This window comes from Eumetopias jubatus, unplaced genomic scaffold (genome assembly GCF_037043125.1).
Source record: "Eumetopias jubatus isolate StellerSeaLion01/CBP00866 unplaced genomic scaffold, mEumJub1_p1.0 scaffold_1, whole genome shotgun sequence".
In the NCBI taxonomy this organism is placed as follows: Eukaryota; Metazoa; Chordata; class Mammalia; order Carnivora; family Otariidae; genus Eumetopias; species Eumetopias jubatus.
The window spans coordinates 64776537-64804014 of NW_028274807.1; the positions used below are offsets into that span (position 1 = coordinate 64776537).

The window sequence follows — 27478 nt, forward strand, 5'->3', positions numbered from 1 at the left end:
TGGCTTGTCCTGAACCGACCTCTATATCCAGACCCACTCTGCTGCTTTTCACACCAGTGTGGGTTTCAGGTCATCTTTGAAGTTCACGATAGGCTTTGAACGGGCCCACAGCTTCTCCCAGGAAGCCAGCCCCCTAGCAGGGTCAGGGTCGCTGTCTGATGAGCCACTGTCACTGGAATCAGAGGAGCTCTGGAAGCAGATTTCACAGTAGGGCCGGTGGCAGTGACAGAAGAACTCGTCTGAACTGCTGGACTCAGTGTCAAGGTAGTTGCATGGAGGGGACATGGAGGGAGAGCGTGGGAATCCCAGGGGCAGCAGCTGCCGCTGCTCTGGAATGTCTGGTGAGGCTCTGGATAGGTGTGGGGCAGCGGGACACGGTGCCCAATCCGAGCCAGAAGGCTGGTGGGGAAAGGCTGCATGGCTCCCTCTGGCACCCTGGGGCTCTGTCTGGCTTTGTTTGCTGCCCTCCACAGTGCCCAGCTTGCCTTGAGGATCGCGGAGTAGTGAAGTCTTCCTGGAAGAGGGATTTGGGACTCTGGAATCAGCAGTTTGGGGATCCGGGCAGTCACTGTCCCTATTGTGCACACTTAGCCGCCCACTGTGTGCCCCAGAAACAGCCCTATTTGCACGATGCCCCACATTTGAAGGTATAGAGCCTGGAAAATGTGAGCGAGCCCGCATTGCTGCCCGCCTTCTCCTCACCATGTATGGGCTAAAGCCCAGCTCGTTGGCGAGGGGAATCTTCTGGAAGCTGTGGGCAGCACTGCTCTTCCAGGGCTGCTGGGGATAGGACAGGGAAGAGGGGAAGGGAGTCTCAGGGCCCAGGCCCAGATCTTGTAGGACTTCCTGAAGCTTCTCCCTGATCACTGAATTGACCCTTGACAGCCGCTTTTGGGGCTCCTCTGAGTTCTCCAGCTGCCCCTGTCTCTGGGGAATGGGGCCTTCTCTCCCCGGTATGAGAATCTGGTGGGGGTTCATGGGTACTTGGTCTCGCCTTTCTGCACCTTGGCTTTGCTCAGGCCGTGGCTTCTGGCTGCAGCCCAAATTTAAATGATCTGAAACGTCTTTCAAGTTAGACATTTTCTCCTTCTGCCCTGGGGAGGAGCTGGTGTCCTTCACAGCCTGCTCCAGGCTTTGTACACTTGAGGAGGGCACTGAGGTGCTCTGGGAGTCCTGGGCAACCACACTGGTATCGTTCTGAGAGCCAGAGACGCATTCTGAAGGCCCCTGAGCTACCAGGCTGTGGGCAGAGGCTGCAACCAGGGTGTTCTTGCTGTGGGAAGAGGCCGGAGAGACAGCCCACTCTGGGGGGTCGAAGGTGCACTCAGCTGACATCAGCCTGACTAGCTTCTCTTTGGCGTTGTTTACTTGTTCCTGCAGGCTTTCAATCATAGCATTTTTCTGTAAAATAAAAGGGAAACCATCAATAAAGGATGCCTCTGAGGGTTTTTACATTGTTTCCCATGGTGGAGAAAGCGTGGCATCAGAACCTTGCTCTAAATCCCAGTTCCTCTGCATGTCAGCTGGTGATCTCAGGCTCTGGGGATGTGAATGAAGTGCTTAGCACAATAACTGACACATGGTGCTCAGTAAAGGTTAGCCATGATTTATTGTGGGGTGATCTTAATCCCTGCCTTACATCCACTGAGTGTGTGGCTTTGTTGGTGAGAAGGGAGGTCAGAGGAGGCAGAGTATTAGCTGTTTGCTGGCTGCGGCAGCCCCTCTCCCCTTTCCTCAGAACTTAGAGGGTCAGGCCGCTCCGTGGGACACCACTCTGACAATGTCTGAGATGGCCCAACTCGGGGTTTGTCACACTTGCGCAAAATACAGATGAATTTCAGGCATATCTCAAGGGGATGAATGAATGAGGAAATACATATTTTGCCTCTTGCTAAACAGACTAGAACATTTGGGAAGAACAGAGAGAAGAGTGGAGATTCCTGCACCAAAGAGACAAGACCCGAGCTGGGGGTTGGGACGGGTGCAACAGGGATTCTCAAGTTGGTGTCGTCACCTCCCTTGGCGGGACCTCGGGGGCGGGCGCCAAAGCTACCATGTGGCGCCATTAGCTGTCGGTAGCTCTTAAAGAGGGCAGGTACCAGAATTACTGGAGAAACCTTTTTTTCTTTTTATTAGAATAGTTGGGACTAAATCTCTGATTGCTTGATCTAGTAGATCTAGCATGGAACCCAGGAGATGACTGAGCCCGGGGAGCAGCCTACCTGCTGCACGGCTGTGAGCCAACAAACAGGTTGTACTCAGGAGGGCTGGCAGGTGAGGGCTGCAGGGGTGTGCCCGCCCTAACTGTAAGACTGGGGGGCATGAAGCAGGAGGAAGGATGGTGTTGGGTGTGCCCTGAACATCCTCTGCTGGTACAGCCGGTGATTGTCTAGCTCAGAACTTATGTCCATCTTCTGAGATTTTTGATGTTCAAAAGTAGTGGAGTCCAAAGGAGAAGTGATGGTCTTGGGGCAGATGATACAGGGTCCAGGGTTTGGGAGTAATAACATAAACATTGCATTCTAGGAAGTGCTTGTCCAAATACCAAAATGCGGCCTCTTTGTGGTCATCCTCTCTAGAAGCTGAGGATGAGCATCTGGAAATCCATTTATTGTGCCCTAGAAATAAAAGCGTGTTTCCCTCCTTTGGCTACCTGAAACAAGTCGCCTGTGGACTGAACCTGTGGTTTTTTTCTCAAGTTGATATGGGAGTGTTGCCCAGAAGTGACCCTTTAAGGGAGCAGTAACTTAAGTGAACTAGTCCAGCAATAGTCCTCTGGCAGCGACTCCAAGGGGACCTCCTGTTCCCTCTTTATAAGCACGAGGGTGATTTTCCGAATATTGGTACTCCAGGTCCATCCCGGCTGAGTCTTCTTCTTTTATCATCAGGAGAGAGTCCAGGACCAGTGAGTAACTGGTGAATAAACGGAAGGGGCTCGCAAGCTGAGCTCCTGCCTCCCCATCCTCCCTTTGCTCACCTGCAGAGTGGTGAGGCCGGGGCGTTGCCGGGGAAGCGTAGATGACTCAAGGACTCACCAGGAGCAGAGTGGATGAGTAACACGATGACATTCATTTGGGCTCTTCATGATATCTGGGTGGTACCAGATATCTTTCTGAGGATCTCATAGGCATGACTGCACAGGAGGGACCCTAACCCTCCTCCTCCTCACCAGTCCCTCCTCCTGAAACCCTTTAGGGGTCTCCACTGCCCCACGGAGTTAGGGGGGAGCCACCAGCTGATGACAAGTACCCCAGCAAGTAAACTCCAAGTGCTGACTTTTTGTGCTCCCCATTCCTTTGAGTGTAGAAAAATAGGGTAAACATTGAGTTGGAAAGAATACTTTTCTCCCAGCAAACCAAACATCTGAAGCTGACTGGTGATGGATTTAGAAACATCAGCCTAAACAGTAAATTTCCCTTGTTCCAGAAAAGGAAGTGGGACTCTGTCTTCACTGGGGCTGCATACTAATTAAAGGCGTGGTGTGAGGCGTTGCCATTGTGAGACCGAAATCTGACCTACGGCGCCAGCTACGTTTAAATGAGCTTATTAATTATTACTTTTGGCACATCTGGGGAAGCAAAACATCCATTGGTGTGTTTTACAAAGTGCAGGCTATGAGGAGAAATGGAGTCACCCCCTTGTAGGTGAATTTCCTCTGCTGCAGAGTGTACAAGGGAGGTTCTTCCACCTCTGGGAAGGTTCTGTCTGCTGTCCTTCCCACAGCCTGGCAAGTCAGTGATACATGCTGCCCAAACAGCCTCTGGAGGAACTCTGGCCCTAGGGCCAAGGAGGGCAAGAGTGGGGAGACGGACTGTCCACCTCATGGGAAAGCAAGAAGACGACAGAGGAGGCAGAGGGGGCTGAGGAGGGGGCTGCACAGAGGGGACCTGCAACCGGGGAGCTGGAGTCAGGGTCTGTGCGCATAGGGAAGCAGGAGGGATACTTGTGTTTATCTACCAGTTCCCGTGCTGGAACTGGAGACCCAGATACTGGAAGCTCTCTAGGCCTGTGGAGGGGCCCTAGGACAGGCTGCTTGTCCTCAGGCCTGTTCTGGGAAAGATGTTCCAGGTGTAGGGCCGCAGGAGGAGGAGGCCAGGATTTTACTGCCTATGCATCTGCTCCCTATTAGGGCCCTTCCTCCGCAGACTCAAAGCATCTTTTTGGATAGAGCAGATTCAGTTACTGCGTGGGAAACAGGGTAGCATGGCAGAAATACAAAAAGCACGTCACAAATTACCATAAGGCTAAAGAGTCAGGCCACTTGGCTGTTCCAACGTTAGCTGATTGTGAATAAAAACCATCCTGGCTGTTCTCGCCAAGTTTCCAGCCTTCTGTTTAGCTGGAAAAAAAAAAAATCCTTCTTTGAAGACTTCACAGAGTATCAAAGGCAATGCTACTTATTCCCTGGCCAGGTAGGAAGGAATCTGGTTTTGAAATAAGGTCCTGAATGCTTCATGAATAGTAAAGAAATGGAGAAGTATTACTCTGGTGGATTCAAGAGCTCCAGACTGAGGGCATGGTGAGGGAGTAGAGGAACACAGGCAGGGGGTGCCTGGGGAGGTTAATGCCTTCCCTGGTTGTGTTCCCTAGGTCCCCATCGCACCGTTGTCTCACACAGGGACAACTGATACCCAGGTGTCAGGCCAGTTACAAATAAGTGTAGTTTCCCACATAGCACCGACTCAGGTGTGTCCTGTGCTGAAAAAGTATGAAATATAAGTTAGTGAGTGTGAAAAACTGATTCCTTTGAGTCCTATGCCTCCTTTCTGAGGCAGTGCAGCCTCAAGCTTTTCCAGGTGCTTTCTTCAAGCCCATATCACACCGCCCAATTTTGGGAGAGGTGCCAACTCTGGCTCAAGAACAGAGGAAAAAGGGGCTCGGGGTTGGCCCAGTCTTCTCCTGATGCTACTATGATATTCAGAGGCCCTATTAAGCCCTCCACCCCATTTTGGACACTTTCTGGGTTGGTAGGATGATTGAAATCTCTCATTCAAACCTGGAAAGGACAATAATGGGCCCCATGAGATCTTGGAAATGAGGGTACTACTCTAAGAAAAGAGAATGTGCATCATACAGAAGAAGCTAGGATCCACTACTGCTCAAGGCCTTTACAACACTGTTCCCCCTGCTCGGAATGCTTTTCCCTGCACCTGGCCAATTTGTACTTAACCTTCAGCTCTTGGCTCAGAGAGTCTTTTCTGACCATTCTAACTTAGGTTCCCTTGCCCTCACTACCCATTATTCTGTCTTACCACTATGATTTCTTCCTTCATAATTCTTTTTTTTAAGATTTTATTTATTTTTGTGAGAGAGAACGTGCACGAGTGGGAGGGGGCAGAGGGACAGGGAGAAGCGGACTCCCCACCGAGCAGGCAGTCCAACACAGTCAATCCCAGGACCCTGGGATCATGACCTGAGCCAAAGGCAGACGCTTAACTGACTGAGCCACCCAGGCACCCCTTCCTTCATAATTCTTACATTTAGTTTATAATTATACATTTGTTTACTTGATCAACATCTATTTCCTCCAATAGACTGTGAACTCCATGAGGGTAAGGACTGTATTTGTTTTGTTCATCAGTACTTTGCACAATGCCTGGGACACATATGGCTCGTGGATGAATGCAGTGGGTGAGGTCAGCGATGGGAGGGGTCCCTGGGGAAATGCTGAGCTTTCTGCCTGGGGCTGAGAGAAGTGGGGGAATTGAAGAATAAGAAAGAATGTTAGCCATGAGACACCTGGGGTCCACCACGCATGACTGGAGTTTTGCTGACAGAGAATCCACCAGGCAGGGGTCTAGCTTACTTCTGTGAGGAGTCTGTCCATGGAGTTTCTCTCTCCTCCCGCGTGGCAGTTCTGCTCCTCACCATACTGGGTCTGGAAGCTTTTGCTGGGAGTGCTGAAATATTTGGCCATGCGTCTGATTGTTTGGTTTTCCTCTTCAAATGCCTTCCACTGCTTCAGCTGTTAGATAAAAGAACACATGTTATTTATTTAATTACACTCCCAGAAACACATTCTCTCCCTCTTTTTCAAAACCATCAAGGCATGAGAGTGTCACAGATACACACATACGTATAAGCTAGTCTCTCCTCAAAATGTACTTTGGACCTTTTGGCTCCCTGAGCAGCGCCATGGCGGTCGGCAAGAACAAGCGCCTTACGAAAGGCGGCAAAAAGGGAGCCAAGAAGAAAGTGGTTGATCCATTTTCTAAGAAAGATTGGTATGATGTGAAAGCACCAGCTATGTTCAATATAAGAAATATTGGAAAAACATTAGTCACAAGAACTCAAGGAACCAAAATCGCATCTGATGGCCTCAAAGGTCGGGTTTTTGAAGTGAGCCTTGCTGATTTGCAGAATGATGAAGTTGCATTTAGAAAATTCAAGCTAATTACTGAGGATGTTCAGGGCAAAAACTGCCTGACTAATTTCCATGGCATGGATCTTACCCGTGACAAAATGCGCTCCATGGTCAAAAAATGGCAGACCATGATCGAAGCTCATGTTGATGTCAAGACTACCGATGGTTATTTGCTTCGTCTATTTTGTGTTGGTTTTACTAAAAAACGCAATAATCAGATTCGGAAGACCTCTTATGCTCAGCACCAACAGGTCCGTCAAATTCGGAAAAAGATGATGGAAATCATGACCCGAGAGGTGCAAACAAATGACTTGAAAGAAGTGGTCAATAAATTGATTCCAGACAGCATCGGAAAAGATATAGAAAAGGCTTGTCAGTCTATTTATCCACTTCATGATGTCTTCATTAGAAAAGTAAAAATGCTGAAGAAGCCCAAGTTTGAATTGGGAAAGCTCATGGAGCTTCATGGTGAAGGTAGTAGTTCTGGAAAAGCTACTGGGGATGAGACCGGTGCTAAAGTTGAACGAGCTGATGGATATGAGCCACCAGTCCAAGAATCTGTTTAAAAGTCAGACATTTAATGGTGACAAATAAAAAAATCATTATTTGTGATGTTTAAAAAAGAAAGTACTTTGGAAAGTTCGCAGACAGCAATGACAGAAGGTATAGAGAAGGTTAAGGTCATTCTTAGTTTAAACAATGCCAAACGAAGAAGATGACAGGTCAATAAGATAGAATCATCTTAGCTTGACCCACCTACCTACCTATGGCCAGACTCCGTCGGGGTGAACCAGAGTTGAAGTACGCTTCTAGAGCCATATTCTCAAGCCAGAGGTTAGGAGCTTTCACAGGGTGAGGCAATCTAAACATTGTATGTTTCAAATGAAACTGCTTTTAGTTGTGAGTAGCTGTTCTTAATTATTCTCATTTGTGAAGTAATTGTGTGCTTACTGCTACTGAAAGCTCAGTCCCCGCCGGAGGACTTCTTGCCCAAATCAATAATCAAGTCTCAGACAGATAGAAAACCACAAATGTCAATAAAATTCAATAGAAATGACAGAACATTAGGTCTGAGAGTTGACTGTCCTTTTTACGTGACAAATGAGGAAAGACTCAGAAGGAGTATGACCTTTCCAGGCCCCACAGCTACTTAGCAGCACGGCCCCAGCTGTCACCAGGCCCTGTGCCACACCACATCTCCTCAGCACGGCTGCTGAAGACAGAGACTGGGAACTGTGGGGGGTCCTACAGAGGGTTTTTCAGGAGAAATTGGTTTTGAGAAACAATCTGTGGAAGCTCGGGCTGGTTTAATTTCTTAAGAATGGAAGTGAATACAGAACATTCACAAATGGGGGCATGTTCCTGGGCCTTTGGGATATTGTCTCCATGTGGTGAATGCCAGTAATGTGAAGCCTGGGGGTGGGGGGGGTGAGGGGAGTAGCAGTTCTGGATGCTTCTCTTTCTCCCTTAAGGAATTCTCATCATTAAGGGTCCTAGTGATGTACGCTGGCTCTAGATAGGATGCTGAGTGGTCTGTGGGGAGCCTCACAGGGATCCTGGAATTTATTTGCTTACTCAGCAAACATTTATTAAGCTCTGACTATGGAGTGTAACCCAAATTTGGTAAAGTGGATAGGATTATAAATTCCCACCATCAACCGCAAAAAATTCTCACCCAAGTCCTCCTGGGTCCTCTGTTGACTTAGCACGAGTCCTTTATGGTATCAGGAGTCTGGGTGATCTGTGCTGGGTCAGGCTAGGACCCTCCCCTCTGGATGCCCTTCTCGAAGTCCCCCTCCCCAGGGGCTGTCAGCTCAGCTGGGGACTCAGGAGTTAGGAACCTGGCACCGCGCGGGGTCACTCTGTGGTCTTCAGTGGGTGGAGCAGACCTCCAGGGTTCTCCTAGCACTCACCCTAGCAGTGTTGCAGTGTCTCTGTTCCCTCCCAGGGCCCCCTCATTTCCTTAGCAGCATAGCTTTACCTTTCTCTCCCCCCAGCACCCCCAGTCTGAGCCCTCTGTGCAGGGCTGCTGGAAGAACTACTCAACATTGGTGTAAGGGTACCACCAGGGCTTCTGGGCTGTCTCACCCCAAGCTGGAGGGCACAGCCAGGGTGCCCCTTGATTAAATCCTCCTCCTCCCCTTTGTGGGGATGCTGGTCCCTAAGACTTGACCCTTCTGGCTTTCTGGACCATGGCTATAAATGACCCCCAGGTCACAATTTCAGGACCTCTCCATGGCACTTCCTCCAGAAGGCAAGCATTTTCTTGTTTTCTCAGCCTCTGGGCCATGTGGGTGTGGTGGGATGAATAATGTTTCCCCAAAGATGTTCTTCCCCTCCCAATCTCAGCAACTTGTGAATCTGTTACCGCACACGGTGAAAGGGAGTTTGTAAATGTGACTGAGTTAAGGATTTTGAGAAGGGGAGACTGTTCTCAATTATCTGGGCAAGGCCAATGTCATCGCAAGAGTCCTTATAAGAGGAAGGCAGGAGAGTCAGAAGAAGAGACGTTGACAGTGGAAGCAGAGGTCAGAAAGAGAGAGAGAGATGAAGGTACCACACTGCTGGCTCTGAAGATGGAGGAAGAAGCCATGAGTCAAGTAATGAAAGCAGCCTCTCGAAGCTGGAAAAGGCCTGGAAACACATTCTCCCCTAGACCTTCCAGAAGGAACACACACCTACTGACATCTTGATTTTAGTCAAATAAGGACCATTTTGGAAGTCTGAGCTCCAGGGCTATAAAATAATAAATGTGTATTGTTTTAAGCTACTTGATTTTTGGTAATTGGTTACAGCAGCAGTAGGACACTAACACAGTGGGATTGACTCTCAATCTGTACCAGGTAAGCCAGGGCCTTCGGAAGCTCAGCCCGTGTGCCTCTCTCACCTCCTGCCACTCTCCCCTTGATTCAGTTTGTACTTCAATAAATGCAAAGTGCACAAACATACCCTGTTCTGTCTCCTATATGTCTGCCTCTGGTCATGGTGTTCCCCCATCAAAAATGCCACCCACTGTGCTTCCCCAATCTGCTCAGTGAACTGTTATACCTCCCTCGAGACTGGGCCCAAACACCCCTTTCCTGAGGTGTCACGGAGTTCCCAGACAGCCTGAGGCACCCCTTCCTCAGCATTAGGTAACATGCCTTCCTCAGACACTTAACGCATGTATTATAATTCCTTTCACGTCTGCTCCCTACTAGACTTAGAGGTGGGGCCATGTGTTGAACTACATGTTTCCTGCAGTTAGTAAGGGATGGGCAGATACGTGAACAAATGAAGGAAGCTTTCCTCTAGAAAGCTAGGGGGCACTGGGATGGATGTATACAGAGGACTATAAGACAGAGTAGAAATTCCTAAAGACCTTCATGGAGGAGCAGATGAAACATTTGGGGGATGCAGAGGAAAAAAAAAAAACATGTCCTATCTCAGAACCCACCTGCCTCTCAGAGTGAGAGGGATGGAGGGGGGATGTATATAGAGTTGGGTCACGTTCAGGTCACAAAAGCCGAGGCTGGCTCATTGCTGGGGATGACCTCAGTGTTTGGCATAAACACTTAGGCATTTCCTGAGGGCCTGTGTAGAGTGCTACTTGGCCCACTTGCCTCTTCAGCAATGTCATCCATTTCACTCAGCTTTCTAGCGCCACCTAGCTGCCCTGGGCGTATCTGTGCCTCGGCTTTCGTAAGCCCCTCCCATTAGTCCAGTCTGAAGGCTTGGCCACAAGAAGGCAGTCCACCTCCTGCTGCCTCCCCTCCCCATATAGCTCTCCTCACACACCTTTCCAAATTTGTTCAGCTGTCCTATTTTCCTGGAAGACACAGTGCAGGTATCACAAGGAGAACCTTTCTTCTACCAAAGGCCACTGAGCCAGAGAAGAAAATCAATTCAGAGGCATACAAAAAACTGACAAGCCTCAGTTACTTTTATATTTTGAAATAGCATTTACTCCCCTACACCTAAACTACAATAAATTATAACATATCTTTTTTGGTTTTAGATCATGGTCGGTTCAAGAGGAGAAAAAGCATGAGACAGAAAATAGAAGAGGAAAGAGAGTAAGAGAATGGAAGCTCAAGACGGCTAGGAGGGAAAAGGGGGGGTGAGTCAGAGAGACGGAAAGAGAAAGACCCACACTGTCTGTCCACCCAGTTCCTATACCCCCTAATATTTCTATTTTCACTCCCACTTCAACAAACCAAGTGCTTGTTGCTTAGGTCAAAGCTGGAAGTGAGATTCCAAGCTGAACTTTGTCCTACATGTTTATGTCTGTGTGTAGATGGGAGTGGACCTAAATATTACCACTGAGGATTCAAACACCAGGGACAGTGGAAGTCTTGCGTCTGAGGCTCAGGATGAGAAAGGGACAGAGGTGGGTGTGAAGGGAAAGTTACAAGTACGGCCACATCATGGAGGTTGCAGATTCACTCCATTTTCAGATAGAGGTCTTGTTTAGGTCAGGAAGGCTTTCCTCTAACAGTTCCTAGGTGATTACTTCTGCCCCAAATTATCTTGTTGTCTTTCAGAGATTCTTACTAGTTCTACGTTGTATCCTATATCTGTTCTCCATATTTTCTTAACTAGTCTCTCATTTTTTATCTGTCTCCTTGTTTTCTGTTTCCTTAAATTAATTCACTAATTCAGTATTTTGCCATGTCCAATTGTCTATTCAAGGCTTTTATTGGAATTTTAAGTTTAACACAATATTTTTTCATCCTTATTCAGTATTTCATGATCTAAGATTATGTCCTTTTCATGATGGTTCACTTGAGTTGAAGAGAGGCAATGTCCTTTGAATCCCATTGACAAGACAAATCAGATCTCTTCTAAAAACTATTTTACTTCAGGGGAAGGCAGCTTCTCCAAATCTTCAGAAGTTTGTGGTCCTGTTCTCATGAACTGCAGAATCTCTTCATAGGTCCTTTCCTCCTGAATTTATAGTCTTACATGAGAAGAGCTATAGTTTCCTAGTACAGTAAATATATTTGCTTTGCTTTTCACTCATGGTCACAAGATGGCTGCCATAGCTCCAGGCATCACAAACACATTCAAGGTAGGAAGAAGGTAGAATAGGTGATGCCAGCCATGCCTCTAGATGTTTTTTTGTTTTGTTTTGCTTTTTCAGGAAAGCAAAAGTTTTCTCATAAGTCTTCCAGGAACACTTTGGTATTCAAAACGGTATCACATGGGCACCACTAGCTATAACGGAGGTTGGTAAAGCAAGTGTTGAGCTCTTTCAGCCTATGTAGTGGAGATGAGCAAGGAAGAAAGGGGTTAGCAATGGATGGATGGGTTACCAATCAACAACATTGGCCACAGAGCCTAAGGAGTGGGCCACCAAAAGACCGCTGCCTACTCCCTTTTTCCCATCTCCCAGAGAGGAACCACCCTTTTTGCTACACCCCAGACAAATAAGCCTCAGCTCTCATGGCTTCCTTCCAACTAGTTCTTATAACATAGAGATTGCAGCAAAAATTCCTTTAGTTTTTAGCAGAGATGCAATACCCATCCTTGGTTTTTAGTGCTGCTGCCACAGGTTTTTCTATATTTGTTTATTCTGTAGAATATTCTACTGAGAATTTATGAAAGGGAAGAAGAGTAAAGGCCTTTGCCTGTGTCACACCATCAGGCCCCAAAGGGCAGTTGTAACCCTCCCCTGCCAACAGTTTAATTATCAGTTAGCTCCCTCATGAAGTCATTCGTAGTCAACTTCAAACAGCAAAGGGAATCAAGATGGAGTCTAGAGGGAGTAGTGGGATGAGGGGGGCCTTGGGGGAAGAGAAAGAGATCTAGAGGGGAAACAGGACAGGTGCCTAACGCCAAGTTCATTAACTCAGATATATGTGGCTCAGTGGTACCCTAGGGCATAACATGAATAATTTAACATCAGTTTCAGAGCCCATGGATTCCTTCTCCTTTCCCTCTGACTCCCTTTCTTTCTCTTCACTGTCTGGATATTTCTGCTTCTATCTTCCTCCCTTGTGTGATTTTTTTTTTCTTAATCCCCATAGTGTGAAACACATTTTTATTCAGTTTTTATTTCTCCTTATTGTAAAAAGAAATGTTCTATATTTTCTTCTAATAAAAAGAAAGAAAAAAAGCATTTTAAATTGCATAAATTTCCAAATGAGTTTTTCTCGGTGAATCTGCAATCTCAAAAAAGGAAAGAAAGAAAAGCTCCTCCCTCCCAGGCTAGTGAAAGAAATGACATTATCAAGAAGGGGGTACTGGGGATGAGTGAAATCGACGGGAGGGTAGGTGGACAAGCTGATCTGTGAGGCAGCCTGCCAGGGCTGGAAACATGCTGCTGTGCCCACTCAGCCACTCTGGCCTGCCCTCCTTGCTGACGTGGAGCAGAGTTGTCCTCTTCAGGAGAAGCAAGGAGGGAAGAACAGAGAGAGCCCGCTCGCGAGGAACTTGCCTTCCTTCTGACTCTCCAATAAATGATACCCAAAAGTCTCAGTAGAAAACAAAGTGAGCAGTTTATCATGTCCAGGGAAGCCTCTGGAATGACCAAGAGGACTAACCTGTGAAATTCTCCCTAGAGCATACCTGGGGAACGAAGATGAAGCAGTTGATCGTGGTTGTGCAAACAAAGATACCTCCAGATGTGAGTCCAAAGATCAGGTTGGGCCAGGAGTACAAGTATCTGGTGACCACGAACAGAAGCCCAGCAGCCACTACTACGAGGTTGACCCCAACCATGATGGTTAAAGACTGATTCACGGGAGGAGAGCTGACGTGGTCAGTCAGGCCAGCCAGGTAGGCACCATAGAGCAGTAGCAGGCCCTGGAGATGGAGGAGAGAACCAGGCGCTGAGAGAAGCGTAACTATGGGCTCAGTGTCAAAGAGCAGGAGGGTTGGGACCAATTTCCTCCCCTTTAAAATAGGGATAATTGGACCTACCTTAAAGGGTCGTTATGAAGATGTACTAAGATAGCACATGGGGAGACCCTAAGGGCAGCCCCTTACACCTAATAGGTGCTAAAAATAAATGTGATTTTCCTCTCCTTCCCTGGGAATTCGTTTATTGGAGGTCAGCAAGTCAGCCATCAGACAGGACTCTGCTGGGACAGCGCACAGGACAGGATGGTGTAGGTGGGTAAGGAGCTCTACAGGACGGGCTGCTGGGCACTCGGAGGGCAGCGGGCACACCGTGCTGTCAGTGGTAAGGACTACCACACCTGCTGTGTGGTTTTGCACCATGTGGAGCTGAGGGGCACGTATAAGCAGAAACAGCCCTGTAGTCTGCTTGTCAAGCCGTGTGCCTTGGCAGGGGCAGCGCCCTGAGGAATGGGCTTCCCCCCCCCGCCCCGCTAATTTTCCCAAAGGCACCATCTGCTTGCCAAGCTCTGCACCTGCAAGATTGCATCTGTCTAGAAGGGATGCCTTTTTCTAATTCACACAAAGGATCTCTATAGGCTAGCAGCGGCTCTGTGCCAGTGGGTGTTTATGGGAGATTGGAAAAAGAGAACAAAGGCAGGCTGGGACCTAAGCGAGGCTGTGGAGCAGGCACAGGCAAAAAAGGCTTCATCTATACCCTTCATCCTCTGTGTGACATTCCCTGCCCCCACCACCAGGAACCCAGTGCCCTATTCTTTCCTCTTTCCCATGAAAATAAAACTGCTCTCAGATTTCTCACTTGTACTACAGAGAAAATTACTCACGGCACTTTAAAGTGCTGCCTCTCCTAGAGGGAGCTGCATTGAAACAGAAATCAAAGCTGTAATCAATAATACATAATGTATAGATTCAACATACGTTCATCTGACTATGTACAAAGTATGTTAGGTGCAGGGTAGGCAAAGGTGTTACAAAGAAGAATAAGTCGTGGTCCTAGCTTTCGAGAAGCTCAGTCTGGTAGGGAGATTTAAGGGAAGCACACAGATGTCCATGTTTTGTCACACAGAATGTGAAGATGCCATGAGGATTGAGGTGGGGGTGGGAAGTATAGATATTCAGAGGGAGAACTAATAATGAAAGCAAGGCCAGGCATCAGCAGGGTATCTGCCAGTGACCCTGAAATCATACGATCTGACCAACTCTATCTGTAAGGACAGCCCTAAAGATAATTTTTTGGAAGCCTGGCTGTGCCGACAGTGAAGAAGTCAGCATGGCAGGGATGCCTTCTGGGCGCCCCTAATGCCTAGTGTCCCAGGAGGGGTTGGAGAGCCAAAGGTGGCCACCCTGAGATCTGCAATGACTAGAAGACACAAAGTCAGGCCAATGGGCTTGAGTTTTGGGTAACTGACACCATCAGGTGGCATCTGGCAAACTGGATCCTTAGTAATTTAATCAAAAGTAAATGAAATTAATTCTATGATTTTGAAATGTTCATATCTCATTCTTTTAAAATGTTTTAACTCCATCAAAACTCTTGCCAAAAGGGAACTAGGTATGAATAAAGCCTGTCCACATCCATAACTTGTGTTTGAGTAAATCATATCTAATATTTGTGTCATCGGTATTCACTGCTGAGAAGTGTGGGGTGAGGGCAGTTGCCAGGCTTGGGTGGGGGTCCTGGAACGTAATGTGAAGATTTAAGTCGTCCTCAGGAACTGCTCATTGACCAGGGAGCCCATGAGGGGCTGGCTCAGTCAGTTTTCTGATGCTTACCACTCTTTTCCTGTTTTCTTCCTTTGTCCTTCAGAAAGATTTTACAGTGAAATAAAATAGAAATGGGATTATATAAAAGGCAATGGAGAAAATAAATCAAGTTGAGGCACAAAGTGAGCTGCTATAGGGAAAGTGCCGAGTTTCTGTCCTGGGGAGAACATGTTTTTCTATAGGGCTCAAGAAATCGAACTGTCCAGGGGGCAGTGGAAGATTAATAATAATAATAACATCTAACATTTATTGAGCCCTTCCTATGGGCCAGGAGCGGTTGAGAAAACTCTGATCATGCACTAACTCTTTTGAAATTCAGAACAGTTCTTAGAGGATGTGGTCATCACCCCCATTTTACGTATGAGGGAACCCAGGCTCAGAGAGGTTAAATGAGGTTCAGGGTCAGCTACGAAGGGGCTGAGTCAGAACTCAAACCCTGTTCTGTCATATTCTGAAGTTCATTTTCTTAACTGTTAGCAAGAAGCTAGAGGTCAAGAGCGGTTTACTGCCCAGTGTTCGCTCTTAAAAACATTTCTATCAAAGTAATATATTCACATAGTAAAAAAGCAATATTTCCCTATTCCAGCCCTACTTCTCAGTAGCATCCACTTGAACAATTTCCTGGTGGTGAAGTGAGTAAAATTTACCTTTAAAGACCACATAGTTCTACAAAAATTCCTTCTCTTCTGCCAGCTATCAGTCAACCAGGCCTCTTTGTCCTGAGGATCAACAGGTAGTCTCTTACCACCCAGGGCTTGCCTAAGTGACATAAGCCTGCCCTATACCCCTCAGAGCCAGATTTTCTGTTTCTTTATGCTGACAACCAGCTAATAGGAAATTGGTTCTAAGAACCTCCTTTAGTGCCCTGTATAGGTATCCTGTACTTGCTAGAAATAATATCCCACTTTTGCCATCTAACAGAGACAAATGAGGTTAATTGTGGGAGATTCAGGGCAGTATGGGGACCCTTTGAGGCAGCTGGAACCACTCAAAAGACACCATGGATGTTGCCATCTGTCTGAGGGCCAGCCCTACTTCTGATCAGAGTAAGAAAGGTTGATGAAAGGCAGCAGGATACCTTGACCCAAATCTTGAAGAAAAACAGAAGGAGGTTAATCAGGGCACTCAAGAGAACAAATAAAGCTGGGTAAAATGTCTCTGCATAATCTCCCTTGCAGGGAGTTGGGGAAAAAAGAGGTATTGCCAAATCAATTAAAAAAATCAGACCAAGAAATGGGAGAAACAGTAGGTGAATTTCACATGATTTAGGGGAAAATTGAATGAGGGGGTCCAAAGAGTTGGAAAAGTGACCCCCAAGACAAATAAAGAGTAGAGAAATAATAAGGGTCGTAACTTTGAGATTTATGCATCAACAGAGGTTTCCTCTGATTTCAAGATTCTTTGCAGAAATCACCTCACTAATTCCTCTAATTCCCTTTTCATGGCTATTTTGTTGGTGACAGATAGATTATATCCCAAGGATATGTGGTTACCAACCTTGCATACCAAAACAAGAGCAATCCAGACATCAGAGTACCGGGAAGCACAGAAGTGTGAGCTGGTCAGAGAGCAGGACACGTCTCTCCCTGTCACCTAGGAGGGACACAGAGTCAGGACGGAAGGAACCTACAATTACCAGGAACACCCAGGAGATCTTTGGGGACATCTGGAGCGTGAACTCTTCTACAGCATGTAATTTCCTCCTTAATGTGTAAAAACTATAACATTTAGGTGACTCCATTATAATCTAAATGAAAGTGACTATGAGTTAAAGGAAAAGATGATAAAGTCTGGCTGACATGTGGATGCTTAGTGGTGGTGGGGCTTACTCCTCAGTTATGTGCTTTGCTACCACAGTGACTCAAATTAGTGTATCAGCAAAATTATGAATTATTTCACATCTTGTTTCTGCTATTTGTTAACAGTTGAAACTGTAAATACTAAATCTGCAAAGTCAAGATTCCACTGTATTCTTCAGCCCCTTGTGAGGCTGGAGACTTAATAATACTTCCTGTTAATCGAACTCTATGTAGTAGGCACAGTTGAGCCCTTTCCCTGCATTTCCCTTCATCTTCGCCACAGCCCTAGGAAATAAGAAACATTATCATCGCCACTTTACCTATGGGGAAACAGAGACTGCGAGAGGTTTAAATGACTCTCCCAAGGTCATATGGCTGGTAAGTGGGATTTGAAGGAGGGCTGACTGCCTCCCATGACCACCTCAAAATACCACTTTTACTTCTCAATAACTAGGGGAAGTCAACTTCCTGTGCCTGAAAGTTCTCATTACTGATCATGAAATAATCACAAAAGCAGAGATAATTGCCGGGCAGTTCTCATGTGCTGACATCTCAGTGGACGCTGCTGGAAGACACGTGGAGCAGGAGCAGGGGCAGTGGCCATGGTAGCACACCCTGCAGACAAGGGACAAGGCATTCACCACAGCCACAGCTTCCGACTCTCCCTCCTTTTTGGGTCATTTATCTTCTTGTTGGGAGGATGACTGCAGAGTGAGTACTGCTTGGAGAATGACCCTAGTGTACCCACAGAAGCCAGTCCTCCCAGTTCGGGAAGTAGGTTGTCCAGGGATTGGGCCCCTCACCGTCATACTGACACCGAGAATCTGGAGGCACTGGATGGGATCAGTCAGCACCCACGTCACAAGCAGGATCACATCAGCTATCACCAGGGCTGCTACCAGCCCCAGTAGCTGCAGGTCTTTGATTATCTGCAAAAGAGTCAAGGTCATAACATTCCTTGGCTTGCTGGCTAAAGGACACAGGGGCTGGAGTATACTATGTGCTCCGAGCTAAATGTTCCAGGGTCAGCCCTCCCAGGACGCTTCACATCCAGCCATCAAAGATGAGACACACACTATAGATGTACAATGGTGTCTATGTCCATGTCATCACCATCACCATTAAATGTTTTCATTTGTTTATCTGTTCCATATCCTGCCTTTTCTCACAAAGGATTAAGGAGTTTTATAAAATGAACACACTACTATTTCTAGATGTGTGCATATGAGCATATAGAGAGATATGAAAGATTTCACATAAAACTGTTAACAACCATTAACTGGGAGGGTGGGATTGAAAGATGAGGGTGGTGGAAGAGAGATTACTGGCATTTTCTTTATACATATATGAATCATTTGACTTAATACAAAGAGGATGTATTACTTTTGTAACCACAGAAAGAATCAAAAATTGAAAAATATCAAGGAAAAGAGAAAACCAGGAGAATTAGGATGAATGGTCAGATGAGGAGAGTACATAGCCCTCATGAATTGGGGGAGAAATGTGCATCTGAGTTTTTGACAACCAATGAAATGAAGAGAGCACAACTAGTTACACGATTCATGGTGTCTGTAACATAAAAACACATCAGTCATCAGTTGCTTCATCAAACTGCTTACAATCAGTGATAATAAGAAAATATTCAAATCAACCAGAAAAAAAGCACACTATGTGTAGAGGAACAAAGACAAGGATGACATCAGATTTCTTATCAGATGAGGCCAGGAGAGAAGACAGTAGAGTGAAAACTTCAAGGTACTGAAAGAAGAAAAGAAAGCCTCAACCTGTAATTCTATATCCAGCAAAAGTAGCATTCAGAAACAAAGGGGAAATAAAGACTTTTTCAGGTAAACAAAAGCTGAAAGAATTCAGCATTAGCACACCTGCATGAGAATGTTAATATCCTTAAAGCAAAAGGAAAATGATATCAGATGAAAATATGAACCTATACAAGGAAATATTATCTTCATGGAAAAATATACATTGATTTTAATTGTTTAAATATCTTTAAAAGATAACCATTCAAACAAAAATGAGTAACAATTGTGTGGGGCTTATAACATATGTAGAAGTGAAAACAACACAAAGATCGGGAGAGGGGGAAATGGAAGCACACTGTTGTGAGATATTTATATGTATGTGAATACCCACTATAGCATTGTGCACAAACACTTACAGAAATTGAAGAGGAAGGAATACTTCCTAATTCATTCTATAAGGCTGGTATTATGCTATACCAAAACCAGGAAAAGATTTTCTTTTCTTTTTTTTTTTTTAAAGATTTTTTTTTATTTATTTATTTGACAGAGAGAGACACAGCAAGAGAGGGGACTTGAGCAGGGGGAGTGGGAGAGGGAGAAGCAGGCTTCCTGCGGAGCAGGAAGCCCGATGCGGGGCTCGATCCCAGGACGCTGGGATCATGACCTGAACCGAAGGCAGACGCTTAACGACTGAGCCAACCAGGCGCCCAGGAAAAGATTTTCTAAGTAAAGAAAGCTATAGAACAACATCCCTTAAGAACACGAATATATATAATATAATATATATATATTATATATATATAATATATATATAATAAAATAAAATTTAAGCAAAATCTTATGAAAAGGAGTTCAACAATAAAAGAAGAGGTTAATACATCATGACCAAGTGGAGTTTGGAAAATAGGGCTGGTTTGAGATCCTAAAATCATTTAATGTAATTCCACCATATGAACAAACGAAAAAAGAAAAAAAAACATATAATCAATAGACACAGAAAAAGCATTTGACAGAACCCAACATCAATTCTTTAATAAAACCCTAGTTTAGTTAACAAAACCCGAGTTTATATTTAGTTTTTGAAATACTGAATGCTCTTCCCATAAAGTCAAGAATAATTCAAGGATGTCTGTGTTCAGCATTTGTATTGAATATTGTACTAGTGTTTCTAGACAGTGCCATCATACAGAAAATTGGAAAGAAACTATTCACAGATAATATGATCATCTATGTAGAAAATCTGATGGATCTACAAAAAGATCTGATGGATCTACAATCTGATGGATCTACAATAAGTAGTTCAGCAAGTAGTTTAGCAAGGTTAGAACATACAAGAGCAGTATATGAAAATCAATTGTATTTCTATATATTAGCAACAAAAAAATCAGAAAGTGAAATAAAAAACAACATACAATAGCATAAAAATTAAATACTTAGGAATAAATCTGATAGAAGATGTGAAAGACCTCCACTGAAAACTATAAAAAATTGCTGATAAATATTAGAAAAGACCTAAGTAAATGAAGAAATATATTGTATTCAAAGGCCTATCTCCCAAGAGCACTGGCACATAGCCTTCATTGCATGTCAATTATGCCTCAATAAAGCCATTTTTTACAAAGGAATCTGTGTTCTAGAAGGATAGATCAACTTCTTGTCCTTTAGTCAATTTTTTTTTCATATTATGGTTACTCACAGCTGAGGTTTTTATCAATATTCACTGAATAATGACTGATTAATGTTTGCAAAAAAAAAAAAAAAAATCACTCCAGAGAAGTAAACTCCAATTGAGTGATATATTGGGTCTGGGGAGGACCTATAGGCAAAGAATTTGATGATCAGATTTTGAGGTTTGGGCAGGGAACCTGATAAAATGGGGAAATGTGGTCAGGATTACATCTGATGTCAGGGATATAGGTGATCTGGCTGTCACACAGCTTTTAGGATTGTTTCTATCTGCTGAATGGATGTCCTCTTCTTTGCTCACTGCTCCAGGCCCATCCTTCTTAGTGCAGAGAATGGCCTTCTACATGGAAAAGAACTGGGCTCCAGTAAAGGAAATAACTGCTTACTTGCTATAGCTTCTCTGTGATCACTGTCCCTCACTCCACTTTCAGCTCACACTTGTGCCAAGCAACAGTCTCTCTGGGCATCTTGTTCTCCCTCACACTGTTTCCAGATGTTGGCCAGTTCACACAATACCACCCGTACCAAGGCCTGGGGTACATATGAAGCAGAACTATGTTCAAAGGCCTATCTCCCAAGAGCACTGGCACATAGCCTTCTAGGCTTGGGGACTTAAGAGGCCACACAACTCCAAGATTTGAAATGAGGAGCAGAAACTTCAGATTGCCATAAAAGGGCCTGCCCAGTAATCTGACACAAACTTCCCTAGCTTATCATCAGTAATAAATCTGTTGTTTGCAATCAAGCACTGGTAAGAAACTGCTGCCTACTCACCACTCTCTTGTCCGGGACCCTCTGCGTAAACACCTTGTAGAGTCTCCAGCTCTTCCCTAGAATGGGGCCAAACACAAGGGAGGTCCCAATGCACAGCATGGATAGTCTTATCTACAGGGGGAAAAGGACAGAAGCAAGAGGCATGAGAGGGACCTTTGTTCTCCACATTCTGATCTGCAAAGCCTCAGTCCACACAGGGCATGAGGCAGGATGTGGGCCGCACTAAACATTCCAGGGATCACCCCTGAGAGTGCCCATTCCAAGGATAAAGGTAGCCACCACTACAGGAGGTGCTCATTTAAAAAAATATCAAAAGTTGGACATTTTGTTCAAAACAAAAACTTAAGATTTAACCTACCTGAATGAGAGTTTCCATTGAGCCTCCCACTAAAGCATCTCGATCTTGAATCCCAAAGAGGTAAACACTACTGTAAGTCAGACAACTGCCAAGTAGGGTCACAATGTTCAGATTGGGACTGGACATCTTCACAATCCTAAAGTGAATCAGGAAGAAAGACACTTAGAGTCATGATCCTTTGCCGTGAGAGTGAACAGAGCTTCCTTACCAGTATAATCTCCAATGTAACCTCGTAGGGAAGGGCCACTGCGAAGAAACCACTTTATAGCCCTGTAAAAAACTGTTAGGATTTATTTAAATTTATTTTCAAAAAGAACTAAATTCTGGCATTTCTCCAAGTCTTTAAAAAAAGGCCAACTTCTAAAAAACAGGTGGTATCAGAGAAGAGTTAGGACTTTTCCATGAAATTTATGGTTGCTAAGAGACTGCTATATGCAACCTAGTGAATAAATAACTAGCAAGTAGTTACCTAAAGAGATACAGCTTGGTGGCTTTAGAAATGAGCTGTAAGGTAAACTACTATTTGGAAAAGCTTTGTGATTTTTTTCATAATTTACTCTGTTTGATATGTAAAATTGTTTTTCCTTTCTCTGCCTGACCAAAAGAGAAAAAGGAAGCAGGGATTGAAAGTGGGAAATTTGGGAAGGGTTTCTGTCAAACAGTTTTAAAAGAGTTTACAGAACAATTCAAAGATTAGAGGGAGGTGTGGACAATCTGGGTGTCAGACAGACCCTGGGCACCAATGGAGGCTCAGGACAAGGTAAGAACGTGTGGATTGGTTAATTTAAGGGGAAAACCAGGCTTATTCTGGACAGTGACTGATAACAATTAAGAAAGAATGTCATTGTATTTAAGAGTTTTAGTCTAATTAGTGTATTCTACATAAATTCAATATTTACATTAATAGTCACTTGATAATTACACTTATTTATACTTTCATTTTAAAATAATAACTGAGGAGGAAAGCATTCTTATCTATGTACCTGGATTACCCGGCTGACCACTTTAAAGTCAAGAGCCAAGGCAAAACCAGCTACTTAGTGCAGCCTAGTTTAATGACAGGCAAAGTACTCAGAGGCATTAAACAGTTTGGCAGTGCTAGACTTGCAAACATCATAACCAACAATGGCCCACCTTGATTACTTTGTGGCTGGCAGCATAATTACATCCACACACATGAAAATACCAAGCCACTGCCCTGGGACTCAGACCCCAAGTACAGATAATGTAGGCTAGTAAGTCCAGCTGAGCTTTACCTTGTCTTGGAGCAAAAACCTTCATTTTTTTTTTTCTTCCTCTAAAAATGAGAACAAGTTTCATGGATTCCCCTTATAAAAAGGGGTTAACAATAATACATCCCTCTCCCCCTGCCAGAGTTGTAAGGACTCAGGGAGGTAATATAGCAAATTGTGTGGCACAATGCAGAGTAAGCATGTAGCCAACATTAGCTAGTGATATTATTAATCTCACCATCTTCAGACTTTAGAAACCTATGAATCACCTTTTCCTTTCCTGTTTCTTTTCTTTTCTTTTTAAAAGATTTATTTTAGAGAGAGAACGTGCTTGTACGAGCGAGTAGGGGGGGAGGGGCATAGGAAGAAAATCCTCAAGCAGACTCCCTGATGAGTGGGGAGCCTGACCTGGGGCTTGATCTCATGACTCATGAGATCATGACCAGAGACAAAACCAAGAGTCAGTGTTCAACCAACTGCACCACCCAGGCACCCCACCTCTCCTGTTTATCACCTATACCCAATCAATCTATATCTGTAGAACCTGTATAAACCTGGATTATCATTTCAAAAGTCATTAATGAATTCTGATGCTTATATGACATCCATCAGCTCACAGGTATGATGTTTTAAAAGTCTTCATGAAATATCGGTTTCTGAACTTAGCTGAAACTCAGCTGCCCATGTTTCACAGCCACACATCTGTGTTGTCCAGATCACTGATGGGTAGGTTTCTTTCTTAATTCTTCTCTGGGGCCATTTTATTTGAACACCACTCTATAATCAGATCTTCTTTGTGTTATTCAGTACTGCATGCAAACTTGATTTAGAATTTCTCACCCTCCTGACTTAGGAGGAACTGAGTTTATTTATTTTCTTTATTTTTATTTTTAATTATTTTTTATTAACACATAATGTATTATTTTTTTCAGGGTCAGTTTAGTTATTTTTGACAAAATATACATTACATAGCCTTCACATCTCAGAAGTTGATGCAAATTCATTTTCTAAATGGACATGTTGTGGACTTATATATATATTTTTCATAAAAAATTTTACTTAAAACTTCCAACAGAAAAAAAAAATGAATAGAAGATGATTTACATCTTTTGTTTGGTGAAGTTAACACCTGTGAAGTCACTGAAAGGTGAATCATCTCCTATTCAGCAGCTGAATTATGTATGTCTGGGGAATGTCTTTGCTACTTTAACAGGAATTCAACTACCAATGTCACTTATATTTTTCTGTTGAACTAAAAGATGAAACCTACACATGCTAAATATTTCAATTAACCACAAACACATAATTTCCACAAAGCAAGAAGATTTCAATATTATATACTTAATTATAAATATTTAGTCCCATTGAGATTACCTATGTTGCGTTTATAAAGAGATAAAAGCTTGGACTGGGTTACTACCACTCAGAAACAAGGTGTTTTCTTTTTTAAGGACTGTACAGCTATCTCATCTTTCTCTCTTCATTTATTAATTGGCAATGTAAGACAAGAGCTTTCTTGATTTTTCTATTCTCAAGTCTCAATATAAATAGATAAATATCCATCTATATCTGTAGAGACTGTATAAACCTGGATTATCATTTCAAAATTCTTTAATGAATTCTGATACTTATATGACATCCATCAGCTCACAGGTATGATGTTTTAAAAGTCTTCATCAAACATCGGTTTCTGAATTAGAGGTTTATTATACTTGCTCTGGAGGACTGACTGGTCATCCTATTTTTTCCTCTTAATTCTGGTTATGAACTGAATTCGGAAACATGGCTTGCAAATAGGGTTGAGGGTACTTCTTGTGGCTATTAGAAAAATTTCCTAAAATGTCACAGGGCCGTGGTTTCTAAAAAGCTATATGGGTGTCACTAAGATTTAAACATATCTAAAACCAAGTATGTGTCTTTCTAAAAAGATTTTTAATAAAACACTTAAGATTAAATTGTGAGTTACCTGAATTTCTTTTTCAATCCACTGTTTTTGATCCATGCTACAGTGGGATTATAAATCTACCTCAGCTGGATATGTTCCAAACTGCTTTATTATAATGTTGTCTCGTGTGTTTCAACAAATAGTGATCATTTTGCTACTTTGCTTATTTCTAATGTTTTAGGTTCAAAATCTAAACCCAATTCAAATTCTGTATACCTCAAAGCAATATTTATGTGACTTCTAATCATATGTGTTCTAATTCTGTATCATAATGGTGAGAGTAGCTTGGCCCTGTTCCTCCCTCTCCTGTGTGGGCCACCATTCTAGGAGACCATCCGAGGAGATTTCATTAACCTTCCAACCTCCAGAGTTCTAAATTCTTTTATCATAATGACTTCACTTTATTCTGCTTTTAGATACCCATCCCCAGGGTTGTACCTTGGATGTTACAATCATTCAGAATGATTCCACTTCCGAAATTTTGAAAACCAATATTCCCCTCTTTGATCCAAAATTGAACTCTTAGTCTTCTCCCTGGACCTGTTCTTCTCACATTCTTCCCTAGTTCAGATAATAGCAATTCCATCTTTCTGTTTGGCTGGACCAAAAATCTTGAAGTCATCCTTGACTCTTGCTCACCACCCACATCCAATCTGTCATGAAGTCCCACTGGTTCTATCCTTGAAATACATCCAGAATCCATCTACTTACCACCTCTGTTGCCACCACCCTGATCAAAGTCTGACTTTGCATTTCTCATTTGGATTATTACAATAGCCTCCTAACTGGTCTCCCTGCTTCTACTCTGGGCCCTTCCTAAGTCTATTTTCAACATAGCAGTCATAGCAATCCATTAAAGGTAAATCAGATCATGTCACTTCTCTGTTCAGAAGGCTGCCGTGCAGTGCCTTTCTAATTCACTCAGAGGAAAACTCAGTCTTTACCAGAGTGTACAAGGCTTATATATTTGGTCCCCATTATCTACCCCATTTCCTACTTCTTCCTCTTGCCCACTCCACTCCACACAGGCCTCCTTGCTGTTCCTTGAAAACACCAGGCACTCACACACTTCAAGGCTTTGAAGTGGCTGTTCTCCCTGTCTAGAATATTCTAATTCATATATTTGCATGGCTCATTCCCTCTATCCTTTTATGTCCTTGTTCAAAAGTTACCCTCTCAATCAGGGCTACCACCCCATTTAAAATCACACTCTTTCTCAGAATTCCAAATCCTTTTTATCCTGTTCGATTCTATCTCCACCCCACCACAGTACTTATTACTTTCTAAACTATTACATAATTTACATATTTATTATTGTTTATTGTCTTCTCCTCCCAATTAGAATTGTTCATGATGTACTCCCATCACTAGAACACTACAAAGCATTTTGAAAGCACTCTGTAAAGGGGCGCCTGGGTGGCTCAGTTGGTTAAGTGTCTGACTTTAGCTCAGGTGATGATCTCAGGATCCTGGGATCAAGCCCCACATTGGACGCTGTGCTCAGCAGAGAGTCTGCTTCTCCCTCTCCCTCTGCCGCCTCTGCCACGCATGCTCTCTCTCTCTCAAATAAATAAATAAAATCTTAAAAAAAATAGAAAGCACTCAGTAAATACCTGACGAAAGAATGAATAAGCCCCCTGTTCTCCAGCCCTCTCATATGCCCACTTCTAACACACTTGCTCATTGACAGACCTCCCGTTCCCTGGCTCTTCAGCTTCCTTGCAGTCTGTCAGTCTCTCTTCCTTTCTGTACCCAATGTGAAGCCTCTAGTTGGTCATCTGAACTGTTCTCTCGGCAACATCCACTTCCTTTTCCAAACAAGCTCTTTCACTGCATCTATCTGACAAAACTCCCATCAAAATTTCAATCCATTGTCTGCCTTTATATCCAAGCAGCTGAATGTTGGAGAAAATTTTATAACTTTGCAGACTGTTGCCACCAAAGTCAATGGCCTCTAACATTAATTAGCAGGGCTTACTGTACTACCAATTAATCTTTTTATTTGTTCTATGAGGTATGCTTCATATTTTCTTTGTGAGTGACCCACCTCATTGGATTCAAAGAAATAAGAGCACATATCTGTCTGGATGATGCCCTCAGTCTAGGTTTGGTGCCCTCCTCTATGGCTTTATAACACCCCAGGGTATATGTGCATCACTACAATTGTCATGTTATATTACCAGCTTTTTATGTTTGTCTCACTAGACAGTTTCTATCCCTCAAAAGCCAGGCTGTTTCTTATTTATCTGTATCTCAGCTCCTAGTACAGTCTTTGCAGAATGGCAAGTGTTCCATAACCATTTGTTGAATGAATGAATGAATAAATTCATTAATAGATATGAAAGACCCATCACTTCTTCCTTTCTTTGGCCTGTTGCCTAATCACATTTTTCCTTGGCAACGTTCTCCTCTGTTAGGCAGAAGGATGAGGCTCTCATCCTTCCAAAAGGGTGCCAAATGGCTCAAAAGCAGCAGAGATCTCTGACAATCAGAGGGAAAGTCAAGAGTTGGTTCATGTCTGTGTGTTAAGACAAAAGGGGTACATTCTTAGTTATGGTAGGAGTTTTAGGAAGCCCCTCCTGGAATGGCTGAGATCTTCCTGGCATTATTGAACACAAAAGGCCCAAGATATTTTGGGTGCCTCACACTTCCGTAGACAATGGGTTTTGAGAAATCTCCACACCCCAAACTGTCACTCAAAAGCCTTGTCGTTCGGGTGATCCACCCCTTTGCTTCCCCACTCAGCATGGTGCTGGGAGAGTCTAAAAATAAATGAGAGAAAGAATCCTAACAGGAGGCTGGTGAAGCTTCTCTTTGTTCCTAGGAAAGTGCAGCGTCTTGGGGATGTGTATATTCATATATGCATGCACACATATGTGTTTACTTGTCTCCAGTGAAATCAGGCCACTTGAAAGATTCCTTTCCATTGGTTGAATTCTTCCTGGAGAATTCCCCC

General features: G+C 43.9%; 1 protein-coding gene and 1 pseudogene across 2 annotated transcripts in view; one reads left to right on the top strand and one right to left on the bottom strand.

Annotated features, from left to right (window-relative positions):
* Nucleotides 1-48: 48 nt before the first annotated feature.
* The window catches only part of GPR156 (G protein-coupled receptor 156), a 53294-nt gene continuing 25864 nt past the window's right edge, over nucleotides 49-27478 (bottom strand). The window contains exons 3-9 of one of the 2 annotated variants that reach the window (XM_028110723.1): nucleotides 21346-21481; nucleotides 20988-21098; nucleotides 17583-17696; nucleotides 16466-16561; nucleotides 12914-13150; nucleotides 5807-5965; nucleotides 49-1401 (exon numbers count right to left, since the gene is read on the bottom strand). In XM_028110723.1, coding sequence (XP_027966524.1) covers nucleotides 49-1401; nucleotides 5807-5965; nucleotides 12914-13150; nucleotides 16466-16561; nucleotides 17583-17696; nucleotides 20988-21098; nucleotides 21346-21481 — 2206 coding nt within the window. Of the gene's footprint in view, nucleotides 1402-5806; nucleotides 5966-12913; nucleotides 13151-16465; nucleotides 16562-17570; nucleotides 17697-20987; nucleotides 21099-21345; nucleotides 21482-27478 lie in introns of both variants that reach the window. The other variant, XM_028110722.1, reaches the window with a different exon arrangement.
* On the top strand, nucleotides 6118-6960 carry LOC114214845 (small ribosomal subunit protein eS1 pseudogene; annotated as a pseudogene).